At 24.0% G+C, this 15119-nt stretch overlaps 2 protein-coding genes across 2 annotated transcripts in view; both read right to left on the bottom strand.

Annotated features, from left to right (window-relative positions):
- Window positions 1–5066, bottom strand: part of LOC126899638 (fatty acid CoA ligase Acsl3) — an 18920-nt gene extending 13854 nt beyond the window's left edge. The window contains exon 1 of the mRNA XM_050674680.1: window positions 4809–5066. Within this exon, the coding sequence (XP_050530637.1) occupies window positions 4809–4831 (23 nt within the window). The 5' untranslated portion in view covers window positions 4832–5066. The remainder of the gene's footprint in view (window positions 1–4808) is intronic.
- A 4540-nt stretch (window positions 5067–9606) lies between these two features.
- On the bottom strand, window positions 9607–14809 carry LOC126899643 (uncharacterized). Its single transcript, XM_050674691.1, has 7 exons — window positions 14511–14809; window positions 14303–14429; window positions 14066–14234; window positions 10770–11327; window positions 10224–10292; window positions 10039–10110; window positions 9607–9822 (listed from the first exon to the last, which is right to left on the bottom strand). The coding sequence occupies exons 1-7, from the start codon at window positions 14618–14620 to the stop codon at window positions 9770–9772; spliced, it is 1158 nt and encodes a 385-aa protein (XP_050530648.1). The 5' UTR covers window positions 14621–14809; the 3' UTR covers window positions 9607–9769.
- Between the last annotated feature and the right edge of the window lie 310 nt (window positions 14810–15119).

The following is a 15119-nucleotide window of genomic DNA, read 5'->3' on the forward strand; positions in this document are numbered from 1 at the left end:
AAAAAAAAAAAAAATAAATAAAAAAAAAAAAAACACATCATAGTAAAACTAATACCTTCTCAGCTTCGCATTGAAGCTAAAATACGTTTTGTACATGTCTAATAAGGTAAAATAAAAAAAAAATTCAATAAAACAATAATTGTATCAAAAGTAATAAGCGTTGTCAATTAGATCTTAAGATTTTTGTATATTATATTTTATAGATAGGTGAAGATATTTACAATGTAAATTAAATTATTAATTATAACAAATAAATCAATATTAGCGTTAACTTTTATTTTATAAAATAATGTGATAGTTATCTGGTGCTATTAAAAGAAGAATATCTATTAAGCATTAATAAATATGATGTTTTTCAGATACAAAAATTGTTTTTTTGTTATTAAACCTTTCATTATTTAGTGATACTTTATAGGGCGGTACTTTAAGGTGGTCCCTTCTATGGAAAATATCGCTTCCATAAAAAAAGTGATTAGCAAAAAAAAATGACTAGGCTAGTAAAATTCAAGATGAATCGCACAAGTCTTTTTTCATATTTATTTTTTCCGATACAATTATTATAATGAATATATTCACCATACTAACATAAATAATTACATTTTTTATAATATTCTGTAATATGTATATCAATATAAAGCTAATGCAATGAGAACCAAAATGAAGTAACAATCTTAATATTTCCTAAAATGATTGTTTGATTTTGGTTAAATGATCACTTATGAAGGCTATTAGTGAATTTTTACACACGAGGAAGTTTAAATTGTATTATCCTGTACTTATGGAACCAGCATAAATGAAACTGTATTTATAACTTAATCTAATTGTTAACTGAAAATGCTACCATAAAAAATCGTCATAATGGCTGTTTTCGTTTTAAAGTGGTGGACATGTGTATAATTATTCAAACACTTTTTTATTTTATTTTCACCGTTATTCTATAAGGCGCAAATTCAGAAGAAAAATAATTTTTTAGAAGAGAGGTATTTCACTATTTTTTTGTTTTTTAAGAGAACTTTTTTTCAGCCTTAAACTATTTAATAATTGCTAATTAAAGGAGCATTGCTCCTATACCCCTATAATACTATTTTTTTTAATAGTCTAGTTTTGTATTATAGTTTTATAAATAAAATAAAATGAAATACGTCCTTTTGTTAATATGCTTACAAATTTGTAAGCGTATTAACAAAAGGACGTATTTTCTAAAAGGATAGTAAACTTTGTTATAATACAACAATAAACAGACTCGTTAAAATGATTTGATTACATTCCGTATTGTTATGACAATTTTTAATTTAAAAAATATATGGAATTGCACGTTTCGATTAAATTTTTTGTGCTGCAACAGCAGTTTTACATATTTTTGTGTCATTAATTCTTCGTGTGTGCGATTAATAGTTGAACGCCAAAAATCTTTTGTGTTAAATATAACATGATCCATCGTGTCGTTAAAGAAATCAACAATTAAATTATACTTTACTTAAACATTATAGGTCTAAATACGTATTATTACTTCATAAATGTAAAGTCTTTTGTATGAATGGCTGTCTGCTTGTATTGTAGACAAATTCACGAGGAGTTTGTTAAAATGTCCATATTATTATGATGTATGAATACTATATTGAAGGAAAATAATTTTAATGAATACAATAGATCAGAAATTACGAAATCAAGGTCGGGAATAACTATGCAATTAAATTATTCGTTTTATTGTTACAATATTTGTACTTAAAGACATATGTATGTTTATAATTGATGAGTTATTATTATTCTATTCCATTAAAGTTATTCATTTTTTAAAAAATTTTTGGTTACGTTGAAATGAATACTAGGGATTAATATAACTAGACAAAGTATCTCATAATACTCTACTACATTTTCCTTTATACACATACAATAAGACATAATGCGGGTTACAGTCTTTTAAGTTTCGAACAGGGGCGTCATTTCAGATTATAATAGACTGGTCAAATATATAATAAAAAAAACTGGAAAAAATCTCTAAAAATGATAAATATGACTTTTTACTTCTTTTAAATTTAAACATAAATAAAATATAATNTTTTGACCGACCCATCATTTCATAAAGTCGATTGCTTTGTTCGCGAATAATCGCAAAACTAATTTTATATAAAAAAAACTGGAAAAAATCTCTAAAAATGATAAATATGACTTTTTACTTCTTTTAAATTTAAACATAAATAAAATATAATTTTTTGACATTAATGGTTGTTTGAAGGATGGAGTTTTTTCGTGAAAAAAATAACTAATAAAATAAATAACACATATTTCAATATATTACATCAAAAATTGACTTAAATTAATAAGAGATCCTCTATGGTCCTTCCTTAAAGAGTAGAATTGAAAAAATTAGAATTTAACATACTCAAAAACATTTTTATCAACCTTTTTTCTATTCAAAATAAAAATATTGACTTTTTTAAACTAATTTTTTCTTGCTAAAATTGCGTTTTAGAACACTAAACGGCCTATATGTACTGAAATGCCCAAATTCCCCACTTAAATGATGCCCCTGGTTTTGAAAGTTAGCTAAATAAGTACCACTCTGTATATTATATAATTGTATTACTAAAATAACGTCCAATATTATTAGATTTATTGTGTGTACTAAAAGTAAATATATGACATATGTTCGTATCTATCGTTTCACACGATTATACATTGTGTGCTCTTGTGGTATGATAGATAAAACTTCTCTGTTGATTAGTGCTCATAAAAATTATCATAATTTAATTGTCACATTCTTTAATTGTTGTATTATTTCAGAAATTTAATATCTCTTAAAGATATGTGAAAGTACTTTTTTATATAAGTGAATTTCTTAATTTAGCTTGATAATACAGACAATGAGTTGAAATAATTAGGCGAATAAAATAAAAAAATTTAAAGAGTATTCATAGAAAAATGAAGTAAAAGTAATAATTATGAAATAATAAATTTAATAATAAAAATAATTTTTTTTTAATTAAAGTGTTACAAGTGTATAATGTCAATTACAAAATTGACAAATTTTGCTTAGAAAACTATTTAAAGTATGAAAATTATTTACAATTTAGATCTTTTCTGAATTGTAAAAAATAATTGTAAAAAATCATATATTTAATACGTAGAAAATTCTTATTTCTATAGCAAACATATCCCAGAGTTACCTATTTACATTAATACATATTTATTGGAAGACGACATGAATAAAGTAGACAAGAGAAACAGAGATTTAAACACATATGTACATAATTGTCACGATTATTTAGTTGTTATTAGAAAAATATGACATATCAAGTGAAAACAATTTCCAATTAATAATATTTGGTACACATAAATATACAAAGGGTAATGATTAAATTTAAAAAAAAAACATTTAGATATTTTAATGTTTACATCCGTATTTCATTCTAATCTCATAAATATCTAATGTGTTTGTTAAGTTGTGATAATATCTATATTTACAGGACTATTTTATCTATATTTATTAGCTCATTATCAAATATGTAATTGAATGAAATAATTAATAAATTGTATTAATGACAGTAAATAAAACATAGCTATATTTGTTCAGTCTTCAATTACAGAAATATAGTCAATTTAAAATACAAAAAATATATAAATATTAAATAATTTCAGTATTTTTATGTGCTAAAAATAAAAAAACCATTCAGCTGAATCACGCAATATTTTTTTAATGACTTTACTAAAAATTACTTCAATTTTTGACGCTTATAACTTCAATTAATATAAAAAATAATCCTTAATAAAATATAAATCTAAAGATTCATAGGAAAATATCGACTATTTTCTACAAGTATTTTCGTCACGGGTCCTATGTAAAGAAAATATTTTTATAGTAAAGAGATATACATATGTATATTTTCTATTTATTATCCTATGGAAGATAATAAAATCGTTTAATCGTTTGCTGAATGAATCATCAGTTTAGTGATTGGAGTTGCTATCCCTCTCACTAGTAATTGAAGTATATATGATTATGAAAATTTTTCTTAGAGGAAGCCGCAATCATTCTCAAGGGGCCGTAAAAAGAACAAAAAATTCTATGAATGGAGTAGAAAAAAAAGTGTTTTATATTCTATAAAACAATTATGATTTCACTCTTAAAAACATCAATAAACCTTCTCTCTTTGTGTTGTTGTTAACCCATACTGGAATTACTGGGGTCGCATATATGTGTGTTATTTAGTTTCAATGAATTAATCTTGCATTCACTATAATAAACTAAGTTTCTAAAATATGTATTGTATTTTTGATATTAATTATTTATAATAAGTTAAACTATATAGAGAGAAATTATAAATGGATTTTGACCATCTACTGAACTGTGAACTTCACATCATTTTATTAAAAATTTAGATAAGTAATTGAAAATGAAAATAAAATTAGATTTTTAACTAATACAATGATAAATAAATAGAAAACATTTAACAAATTTTTTATATGGATTATTATTTAAGTTTTAATATTTGGTAAGGGTTAATCATTTAAAAGTTGAGATCCCGTAGAAGAAATATTGTAGCAATTAAAAGAATTAATCTTTAAAGAAGATGTGTCCAATAATATATGTTTACTTTTTATTGGTTTATATTGACATTAAATAGCTAATTGTTTAAGTTAAAGGGCAAACTCATTTTAAAATTTATAATTTTGCTACTACATGACTCGTTTTGTTAAAAAAAATAGAGAACTACAGATTTTTCAAATAAAAATCAATATGATAGGATCAACTATTTAAAAAATGAAACTATTTGTTAAGAAAAAAAAAATTAGGTTGTTATACATACCTCTTACGACTTGTGCACGACATTTTTAGTATAAAAATCTCTAACTTTGATGACCTTTTCGGAAACTGAATTGTATTAAAAACACTATTAATATTTTTTATTTTTTTAAATTCGACACTTTTAACACAACCGAAATAATTTTATGCAAATAAAAATAATTTATTTTATGATAAATATATAGCCATTAATTACCACAACACTAATAGTTAAATTACCAACGTCAAGTTTACATCGCAATATTTTACAAAAGTGATCATTTAGAAGTTAAAATGATAAGTGCTCTCGAGTTTATAATTGTATTTCGAGCTACCTAAAGATTGACTACGATTAGGTCGAATATTAATAATAATAGTTAATAAAATTGATATGCTTATACTCTCATTAATTGATAACTGAGACACATTGTTACTTATCGTATTTAAATATAAAGCAAAATGAATTAAAACACTATCCAGTTAAATTACATGTGATGAACCTATAGCGCGAAAATCATATCATGGATATAAGTGATATTTAAAAATATATTTATTAATCATATTTGTACCAAAAACAAAAACTTTCATTAATTTTAGTATGGTGTCACATAGAAAATTAATAAAAATTAATGCTTTTGATACAAAATAAATAAATATGCTTTTAAATTAAGTTTGAACATTTTAATCATATTCCAGGTAGAATTAAAAAATAATAATGTTTTATAATATTAGTGTTAATATATTATTATTTAAAAAAAATGTTATCTGGAATATAACAATGAGTAATAACAATAAAATCATATATGTTAACCTGGTTTTGTATATTTATTTAAACACAAAGTAGTACAAAGTGATTATTATTAATTCTATTATTTTAGTTTTAATTAAATATTTTTAGTAATTTAAAATTCATACCAGTAACATAATTAAGTCTACCTACTTTATTCCCTTTAACTACATCCCTGATTCACACAATTGTATTGAAAATAGGTGTTCAATGACGATTGATTAGATAATTAAAAATAGTAAAGCCATCAGAGATGTATATAGAAATTTTACAACTCAAGTAAGAATAAACGTCTCTTCGTTCTAAATTTCTTCAGAAATGTTTAAAAAAAACTCGTCAAGGTAAAGCCAAAGTATTTATCATTACTCTAAGAGTTTAAAAGTATTAGATGTATATAAAAATACTGCTTCAGTTAGACATAACATAAAAATTTGTGTCGATTTTAAGCAAATATTCAAAGAACATCAAACATTTGATGCATTTATATAAAATATTGTCATTAATTTTATACTTGATAATCTTCCTTTATGTCTTAAAAAATAATGGAGCCACCATATCACCGAGTGACATTCCTTAAATAATTACATACCTTGTATGTACTTACATTGTACACAAATAATTTTTTTTTTTACTAGTAAACCAATATATTTATATCATTCTTCATTTCGCCTTATTATTATATTTTTGATTATCAAAATAACCAATTTTTATACAGAAAAATAATTATTTATTATTTATGTTCATTGTCAACAATTGACAAAAAAATTATCCATAAATTAGTGGTTTTAAAAACCTTTAAATATCAATGGGATTTTTATTTTTAAAGGTTTAACTTCATTATCCACCAAAGGGTCAGTATTGTTAATTAATGAATGTTATCTGCTGTAAAAGAACCTCATATTGTTTATACATATTTATTATTAATGCAATATATTTTTGAGCTGGACAGTGATCATAAATAGCAAGACCTATAAAAAAATGATGAAATTGATGTTCATTTCTTCTATAAACAAAAATAAAAATATATGTTTGTACGTTTAGAATTGCTGTTTAAGTTATTTAATTGTATGGAATACATTTTAGAGATAACATCTGTGACACTTCTATGGGATCATATAATATTGAACAAATTAAACGTATCAATCGTGTTGCTATAGTAATAATGATGATATTATTAGATTAAATTAGCTATATTAAATAATTAACTAATTGATGCGTTATTAATGAACTAATATAGTCAATTATAAAAATGGTCGATGGACTTTAATGTGCTGTTCGTCATGTTTTGTCGTAATCACCTGACTATATTTGTTTGGAATGGCTTTATTATTAAACAAATCTTAATAAACATTAACAAACATCTACTTTGTACTATTATTTAAATGAAATTAAATAGTTTACTCTTAGCTGACAAATCAGTTATGCCACCCAAATGACAAATAATTGAGTAATTGACATAGGAAGCAAATAAAAGACGAAAAATTGCTTCTTCTAATATTAAAACTTTTAGTTACTTAAGTATCAGTAAATTTACAAGTTTTAAGTCTAAAGAAAATAACAAGAATACCTACTCAATGTAGTAAAAATGATAAAGAACGTTAGATGTTTTCCATGAATTCAGGTAAAGTTAATGAAATAAAAACAATAAGAACCTAGTTAGTTTGAATAGTATATAAAATATTTTACAAGGATATACTATATTTAACTGTGTATATATTTTATAATCACGTATATCTCCCAAATTTTTATGGATGGTGTGTAACATATTAGTAAACCCATTTACTACACGAAAGGTCTTGTTATCTTCTTCAAGGAAAGTTGAAATTCAGTATATTTTTTAATATGCTTGTAACTTTAATTATTTGGCTTCGATGCGAAGCAGAGAAGGTATTAATTTTACTATATGTTTTAGCTTCGATGCGAAGCTGAAAAGGTATTGATTTTACTATAATGTGTTTTTTTTTTGTGTCTGTTACCACTTTTTCTCAGCTTTCACCGAACCGATTTCTTTCAGCGATACGTCAAAGATCACAAATCGTATCTAATCGAAGACATTACCCTCAAAAATTGAAAAAATTTCTCTCGTTCCCCGTAAATGGGAGAAACCTCAAAAAAAATTACAAATTTAATAACCGCTAATTTTCGAAATTTTTTCAATTTTTTTACTAAAAACTGCCATAACTTTTTAAAAATGAACATATCAATATAATTTTTTTTTATAGGTGCTTGATGTCTTTACCTATCATTTACAATATTATTTTCATAAATTTAACCCTTTACCTGCCCATAGGGGTGATTTAAAATGACAACTTTTTCACAAAAAATGTACATTTACACTTAACTTTTGAAAGTGTTCCGGAAAGTCTGACACTTTTATATATATATTAAATTAAAGATAATGTAATGTACTTTATTATGAAAAAAAAAATTTCGGACTTTATTTTGTCTTCACGGTGAAAATGGCTACCAAATGCTATTTTTGTGTAAAAATTCTAGATTTTAATTTTTACATTTTTAACTTTATAATGATATAACTCTTTGAAAAGTGTATGGATCAACACAATTTTTTTATGAGAAATAATATTTTTTAATAATCACTCTTTCATTCGACATACTTTATCTTAATCAGGATATTAATAAGGAACTAGCAGATCGTGTAGCTTTTGGAATAATCCACCAATTTTTAAAATTAAACACTATCTAAAGATTTGCATTGAAGCGTTTTTTTTTTATAGTAATTTTAATCACTGTCAGATATCATTATACTTGATCCAACTATGCCATGTCACCACTGTGCCGCGACCCCCCTGTGCTTGGTTTTTTTTTGTGCGTCTGTGAACGCTCAATCTCAGCTCTCACTGGACCGATTTTTATGAATAATACGTCAAAAGTTCAAAAATTGTATCTAGTCGAAGACATTACCCTAAAAAATAGAAAAAAATTACCTCGTTCCCTATTAATAGGGGAAATACCCTAATAAAAATTTAAAAAATCAGTAATTTAGACATTTTTTCAATTATTTTTCTTAAAACTGCTATAATTTTTATAAAAATGAACAAATCAATAATTTTTTTTTTTTGTAGATACCTTTCAAATATTACTATTTATTCTAAATTTTAATTTATCTGTAATATCTATATCTGAGGTATATGAAAATTATTCTAAAAAATTAATTATATTGATCCATACATTTTCCATAAGTTATAGCAATATAAATTTAAAATCGATAATTTTTTCACGGAAATTGTACGTTATTCTTTAACTTTTATGTACGTTTTCACCATAAAGACAAGTCCAGAGATCAAATTTTTTTTTTAAAATAAAGTATATTACATAAGTTTTAATTTAAGGTATATATAAAAGTGTCAGTATTTCCGGAACATTTTCAAAAGTTAAGTTGAAAAAGTTCTACTTTCTATTTGCATTTTTAAAAGTTTGAACCCCTCTGTATAAAGGGAAATGGTCCGATTTAAAAAAAAAGTATGTCGAATTAAAGAGGTATATATAAAGAATTTATCATTAAAGAGTAAAATTGATTCATGCATTTTTTAAAAAGTTATAGTAACATAATGTTAAAAAATGTAAAATATTATATCAAGATTTGTTTTTACAAAAATAGGATATTTTTGAATACGGCAGTCATTTTCATTATGTAGACAAGTCCAGAGGTCAATTTTTTTTTTTGTATTAAAGTATATTAAATAAGCTTTAATTTAATATATATATATTATNTAAATTTAATTTTTGTAACTGTTAGCGTTAACAGTTACAAAAAAAAAAATTAATAAAAAAAAACCACATCATTGTAAAATTAATACATTCTCAGCTTCGCTAACGAAGCTAAAACATGACAGATTAATTCTATATAGTATAATATTAGCGTTGTTAATATAAATACTGCATACATTTTTATTAGGAAATACTTATATTGAGCGCCTTAATAAATGGCAACTATTTATACAACTGTTAGTAGAATAATTTTTATGTACATATTTTGAGTATAATATTTAGGGCTTTGACATAAAAACGAAAAATATAAAACTAATATATATATGTATATATTTGAAAATGAAACATTATTGAAATAAAAACGCATTTTTAACAATTTTAAATAAAACTAACGTTTTAAAATATTTATATAAACATATTTAAGAAATTTTCAATAAAAATATTATTAAAATATCATACACTATGAATAATCAGCAAAGTATTTCATATATTGGTTGAGGATAATCATATATGTCACATCCATCTGTAATAAATTGTGAAATTAATGTCATGCAATTGTTGGATACATAGTTTTATTAAAATAAGTTAATATCATTCTCTTTTAGTTCATAAAAAGCTTAATCGAGCAAAAATGTATAAAATTTGATTAAAATTCAAAATATTTTATTTGAAACTACATAATACTTTATTATTAGTTTAAATAATTTATATGAATAAATTAAAAATACTGAATATTTACCAGCTGTATAATATGGCGCTTTGAAAACTGGACAAAAAGTCTCTGGCGGTACTAACATGGCTTCTTTAGTGCCTTAAAAAATAAAAATGAATAAGGTGAATAATAAATAATAATTATTTATTATTTATGACTTATATGAATTATAATTTATCTAAGTATATGATTTCATGTTTAAATTATTTTACCTGAATTACTTGGAGGCTTGGTATATCTGTCTAATATTGGGTTCATACTGAATGAGATTTTATATGTATCTAAAATAATAATAATTTTAAACAAAATGTTTTTTCTATTAAGGATCTTGAACGGATCAAATTTTGATTCAATATTTTCAATGATCCAAAGATTTAAATTAAATCTTGATACAATGTTGGTATTTATTCTGTCATAGTTTTTCTAATGTCTAAATTGATTGTTAAATATGATTATTGTGTTAAAAATATTAATAACTTCAAAATACTGAATCAAAAATTGTTATCGCTTAGTCATTTTTTTAGTTGAATCATTTTCTGTTATATGAATTAGTTAAACAAGTTGGAGCTATTTAAAGGAACAAAATATGAACATAAAAGACAATAAAAGATCAATTTTTTTTTTTTTAAATTATTTTTATCTTAGGGCAAATTTAGTGGTTAACGATAAATTAATGACTCTGTTTATCTTTATATATAACAATTGATGAACAACTAATTTTTTTTTGTATTTTGTCTATATGTGGACAAGAAGCTCACCATTTTTAGAGTCTGCAGATGTACTAGGTTCTTGTTTTGGTCTTTCTGTCATCACCGGAGGAGTAATACATTTGAAAAATACCACCAATATGATAACAAATACCATAGCCAATGTAGCTACAGTCAAAGAAGATATCCAGATGAGTTTTTTTATCAAGTCATTATGGTCGTAGGTCGTGTACTTGTACACAGTAGCTTTAGCGTTGGTGACTGTCATAAATAAGTCTCTATAATAACTTCCTTGACTACCGTTCGTCGGTTTAGTTGCTGGCACATCTTTAGCTGCTGTTGAAGTTGTATTTGATTGTATTGTTATTATTTGAGTCATCGTTGTAGTTGCAGTTGTTGAATTTTCATTGCCATTTACAGTTAGGAGGTTATCTGACGTTACTGAAGAAAAAAATGATTTTTCGTTTTTGATGAGATCGTTAGTTGCGTTTTCATTAAATTTTATCTTTATTTCTGAGTGACAATATCCGGTTTTGTGATCACAGCTATTATTGCAAGTATTGTTGCAAAAGTTTAGACATCCATCACCCCAAGTTCCTTGGATACATTCTAATAAAAAATCAGTTATTTTAAAAAGTATATTTTTTAGTAATATAATTATGACAAAAATAATGATCTAACTTAATTAAAAATATTAAAAATACTAATAATATGTACTAAATAAGTATTTAACAATTAAGGTCATTTATATTTTACATATTACTTAATTAAACTGTAATTGAGTGACACATAAAATTAATTAAAACAATAATTTTCATAAATGTTAGTAATAAAGTAAATATATATATATATCATTAACAAAATATAAAAATTATTTAGAAATAAGACCCACAATTTAAGACAACTTTAAAAAATAATAAGAATCCTTCTGTGGGTCGCACCCTTGTATTAATTAAATAATTTAACTTAATAATACTGACAATTAATTTATAATATAACACTATAGATAAAATTAGATAAATAAAAATAAAAATGTTAGTTTTCAATTTGAGAGTTTATTAATAATAATTAATAATATAGTGATGGCTCAGAATTATTGACTTATATCTATATATTCGTTCAATAGTTCGATTGAAAATGATACGGTAATTAAATTTAAATACTATCTGAGAGCTTTAATTTTATATCAAAACATTTTTTCTAAATTATTTTGTATATTTGATAGAATTGAAATAACGATAAAAGTATTAAACATATTTGTTTCAAAATGAATAAATTTATTTATTTACAATGATAAAATAACAACTATATTCCACAATTAAGAGTTTTTAAACTTTTGAAATATTAAAAAATCAATTTTCAACTTCATACATGAATGTTACAACGATTAAAACATTTTTTCTGCGTATCAAGTTAATAATTAATGTATTCTTATTTAGATATTAATATATTATTTATTCAGGTATTAATAAAAGTAACTTTTAAAAATTTTGTGTGGATATATAATAAAAATACGAAAATACAGGATTCAATAAGTAAATTTTATTGCCGATATTACTACAAAGAAGTTTACATTATTACAATTTCATAAATAACTTTTATATAAGTTGTACACTTCCAAATGGAGATGTTATTAAAAAACGCTATACCCGCACAAAATCTTTTGTAGTTATAGTTATTAAATACTAAAACACCAGAATTTAAATATTTAAGAGTATTTATAATTTCTGTCTATAAATTATAAAATAAAATCTTAACGTAATTTATAAAATCTTGATTGACTAAATAAGTATTAAAATATCCATGTTATAACTGGGGATATTAACTATTGAAAGTGATTTAAACTGTAAAAAATAATACATGAAAAAAAATATATTTACAAAAATAAAAGTAAGATATGTGGACATTATACCTCAAAGTTTTGAAGAAGCATATTAGACAAAATTTGATCTTTGAATATTTTGCATAGAATACAATGAATTTTCGCTATCAGAAAATGTTTATACTATTTTTTATTTAATTTGATAACATTGTTATTAAAGAATAAACAAATAATTGTATTTACTTTTGATGACTTTGCTAGATTTACTAATTGTACTTAATGAAACAGTTATTTGTCACTTTAAGTATAGTAATTATTAATTTATTTTATATAAAAATAAAATAAATATATTTATCTTGTATATTTTATCTTGTCTGAAATGATAATCAATGTAATTTAACCAGAATATTTTAATACATAAATTTCTATGAGTATAATAATAATAATATAGTATATAGTAATAAATGTTTTGACACACTAAAGATGTTAATTACAATAATGTTATTATACTGAACACGAGGTGGTTGGACAAATTTAGAAATATTTTCTAATTACTATGTGAAAAATGCAAGGCATTATGCTAACATGACGAGTAATAGTATCCTTAATTGTAGACGAAGTCGATAAGAAAAATGAGTGGAAATAATACAAGTTTTATATACCGGGATTTTTATGGAGAATTCTTGCTGTATTTCAATTTCATATTTTGTATTATAAAACAATAGAAGAGAATAGAATGTCATAAATAAAGCGAGATTTTCAATAAATATGAGTTAAGCATATTATTAATTGCATGTATAAATATATGAAAACAACTCTCAATAAATGAAAAATGGTAAATTTTATAAAGCAATTTTACACAATGAAATATAGAGTTTAACTACAGCGCATTTATTAAAAAAATATAATGCACGAGTAGTTTAAATCAAGGATTATTCATTTTTCATTGTTAAAATAAGGTGCAATTGATTCATTTTTTCAGACGACCCTTGAAAATTTTTAGTTACAGTTCTGTAGAAATAAACTGATTTAATTTTAATTTTATTTATTATTATAGTACAAATAACTAGCAAAAAATTAAAGATGATTGTGTGCATCCTTTACTGTTATGAAAACATAAATATCTAAGTGATATGACTCAGTTAGTAACATGACCGACATTTTGATATTAATAAAATCTTATGAAGAATGATTTAATATCCAGTAATAAAATAATATCAGTTTTTCGAAATATTGATATTTTTTTCATGCTTGCTCTTTACAGATTTTCTCATTAAAAATGTCATATGTTTGCATTAAACAAAATAGAATCTATTCCTTCTGTATAAAGCCGTATTTTTAATTCAATATTTTAGATATTTTTCATCTTTATTGTATAATATTATTCTATTATTTTATGTATTTGGTTATTTTTAATGACGTGATTGTTTATTGCGTCGCTAAATGTTTTATTGAGCCATTTTCAATTGCCATATTTTGTTTTTAAATAAATTGAAAATTGGCAAATAAAAAATTCATAACTTACTTGACAGGCAAAGGAGGCCAGTAAAGCCTGGATTGCACCAACATTTCTGATAGTCTTCCCTACAAACTACGTCTGGACATTGACTTTGATCGCAAATATTTACACAGCTACCATTCAGTCTCATGTAACCTTTACAACATTGTTTTATTACCCGCGTTTTATTCACTGTCTACACTCAAAGTAAATATACCTTTTTACAAAAGTCAAACCACATTGTTATTCTAAAAGTATACTCACGACGTTCTTTTGTACAGTCCTAAATTCTGTTTTATCTTCCGAACATCTTGGAGGGATTTTTATACACCATTTGTTTTTTTTGACTATATAAGGCTGCTCAGAACTAATAGTGACCAATTCATCGTAACTATTCATTAATCATAAGTGAAATAACAAAAATTTGCAGAAATTTACAGTATTTATGAACCATAAGTTATACGAAACTTACTTTTCTATATGATCACATTCGGTTTGTTCTGTATCCGCGGGGATAGTCTGGTTCAAAGGCAGTAATACCGTTAAATATATCCAAATGACCAAAATGTTCGATTCCCACATGCTTTTATCGGCGTCGAACCGATTTTTTACCGAAGGGTTTTCGATACATAAACGACCATAATATTATTGGGTGGTTGTATTTACAATACACTATTATAATCAACTGACTGTTGTAATCGTACACAGCGTCCGTGTGGGTGATACAAATGCTGACACGGGGAGCAAGAGAAGGTATTGCTGGTTATGCGTGCGTGCAGCGGTAGTAACTAATATAATTTATCAACGAAACTGGTGACTAGGGAGAGGGAAACCGTTTTGGATATGAGGCAATCTAAAGGGTCAATTAAGCCTCCTTGTCCTTCGTCGAGTATAGGCTACAATTGATGACAAAGTGACATGTCCCTATAGTATATTCTGCAGTCAATAACAACATAATCGTATTATTACGATAATTTGTTATTATTTTACTCAACTAAAACAAACAAACTCATATTATTTTAAATACACACGCTCGAGCGGAAGTTTGTATAATATTATATAGTAATAATAATAATAATAA

This window comes from Daktulosphaira vitifoliae, unplaced genomic scaffold (assembly GCF_025091365.1).
Source record: "Daktulosphaira vitifoliae isolate Bord-2020 unplaced genomic scaffold, ASM2509136v1 Scaffold_2, whole genome shotgun sequence".
Taxonomy (NCBI): Eukaryota; Metazoa; Arthropoda; class Insecta; order Hemiptera; family Phylloxeridae; genus Daktulosphaira; species Daktulosphaira vitifoliae.

What these genes read in the sequence shown, in the direction of transcription:
- LOC126899643 (XM_050674691.1), bottom strand. Translation starts at nt 14,620, where the DNA reads ATGTGGGAATCGAACATTTTGGTCATTTGGATATATTTAACGGTATTA. An exon ending in GGACTGTACAAAAGAACGTC is followed by an intron (nt 14,235 to 14,302) that starts GTGAGTATACTT and finishes CTTTGAGTGTAG; the next exon opens with ACAGTGAATAAAACGCGGGT. An exon ending in AGCGCCATATTATACAGCTG is followed by an intron (nt 9,823 to 10,038) that starts GTAAATATTCAG and finishes AATTTATTACAG; the next exon opens with ATGGATGTGACATATATGAT.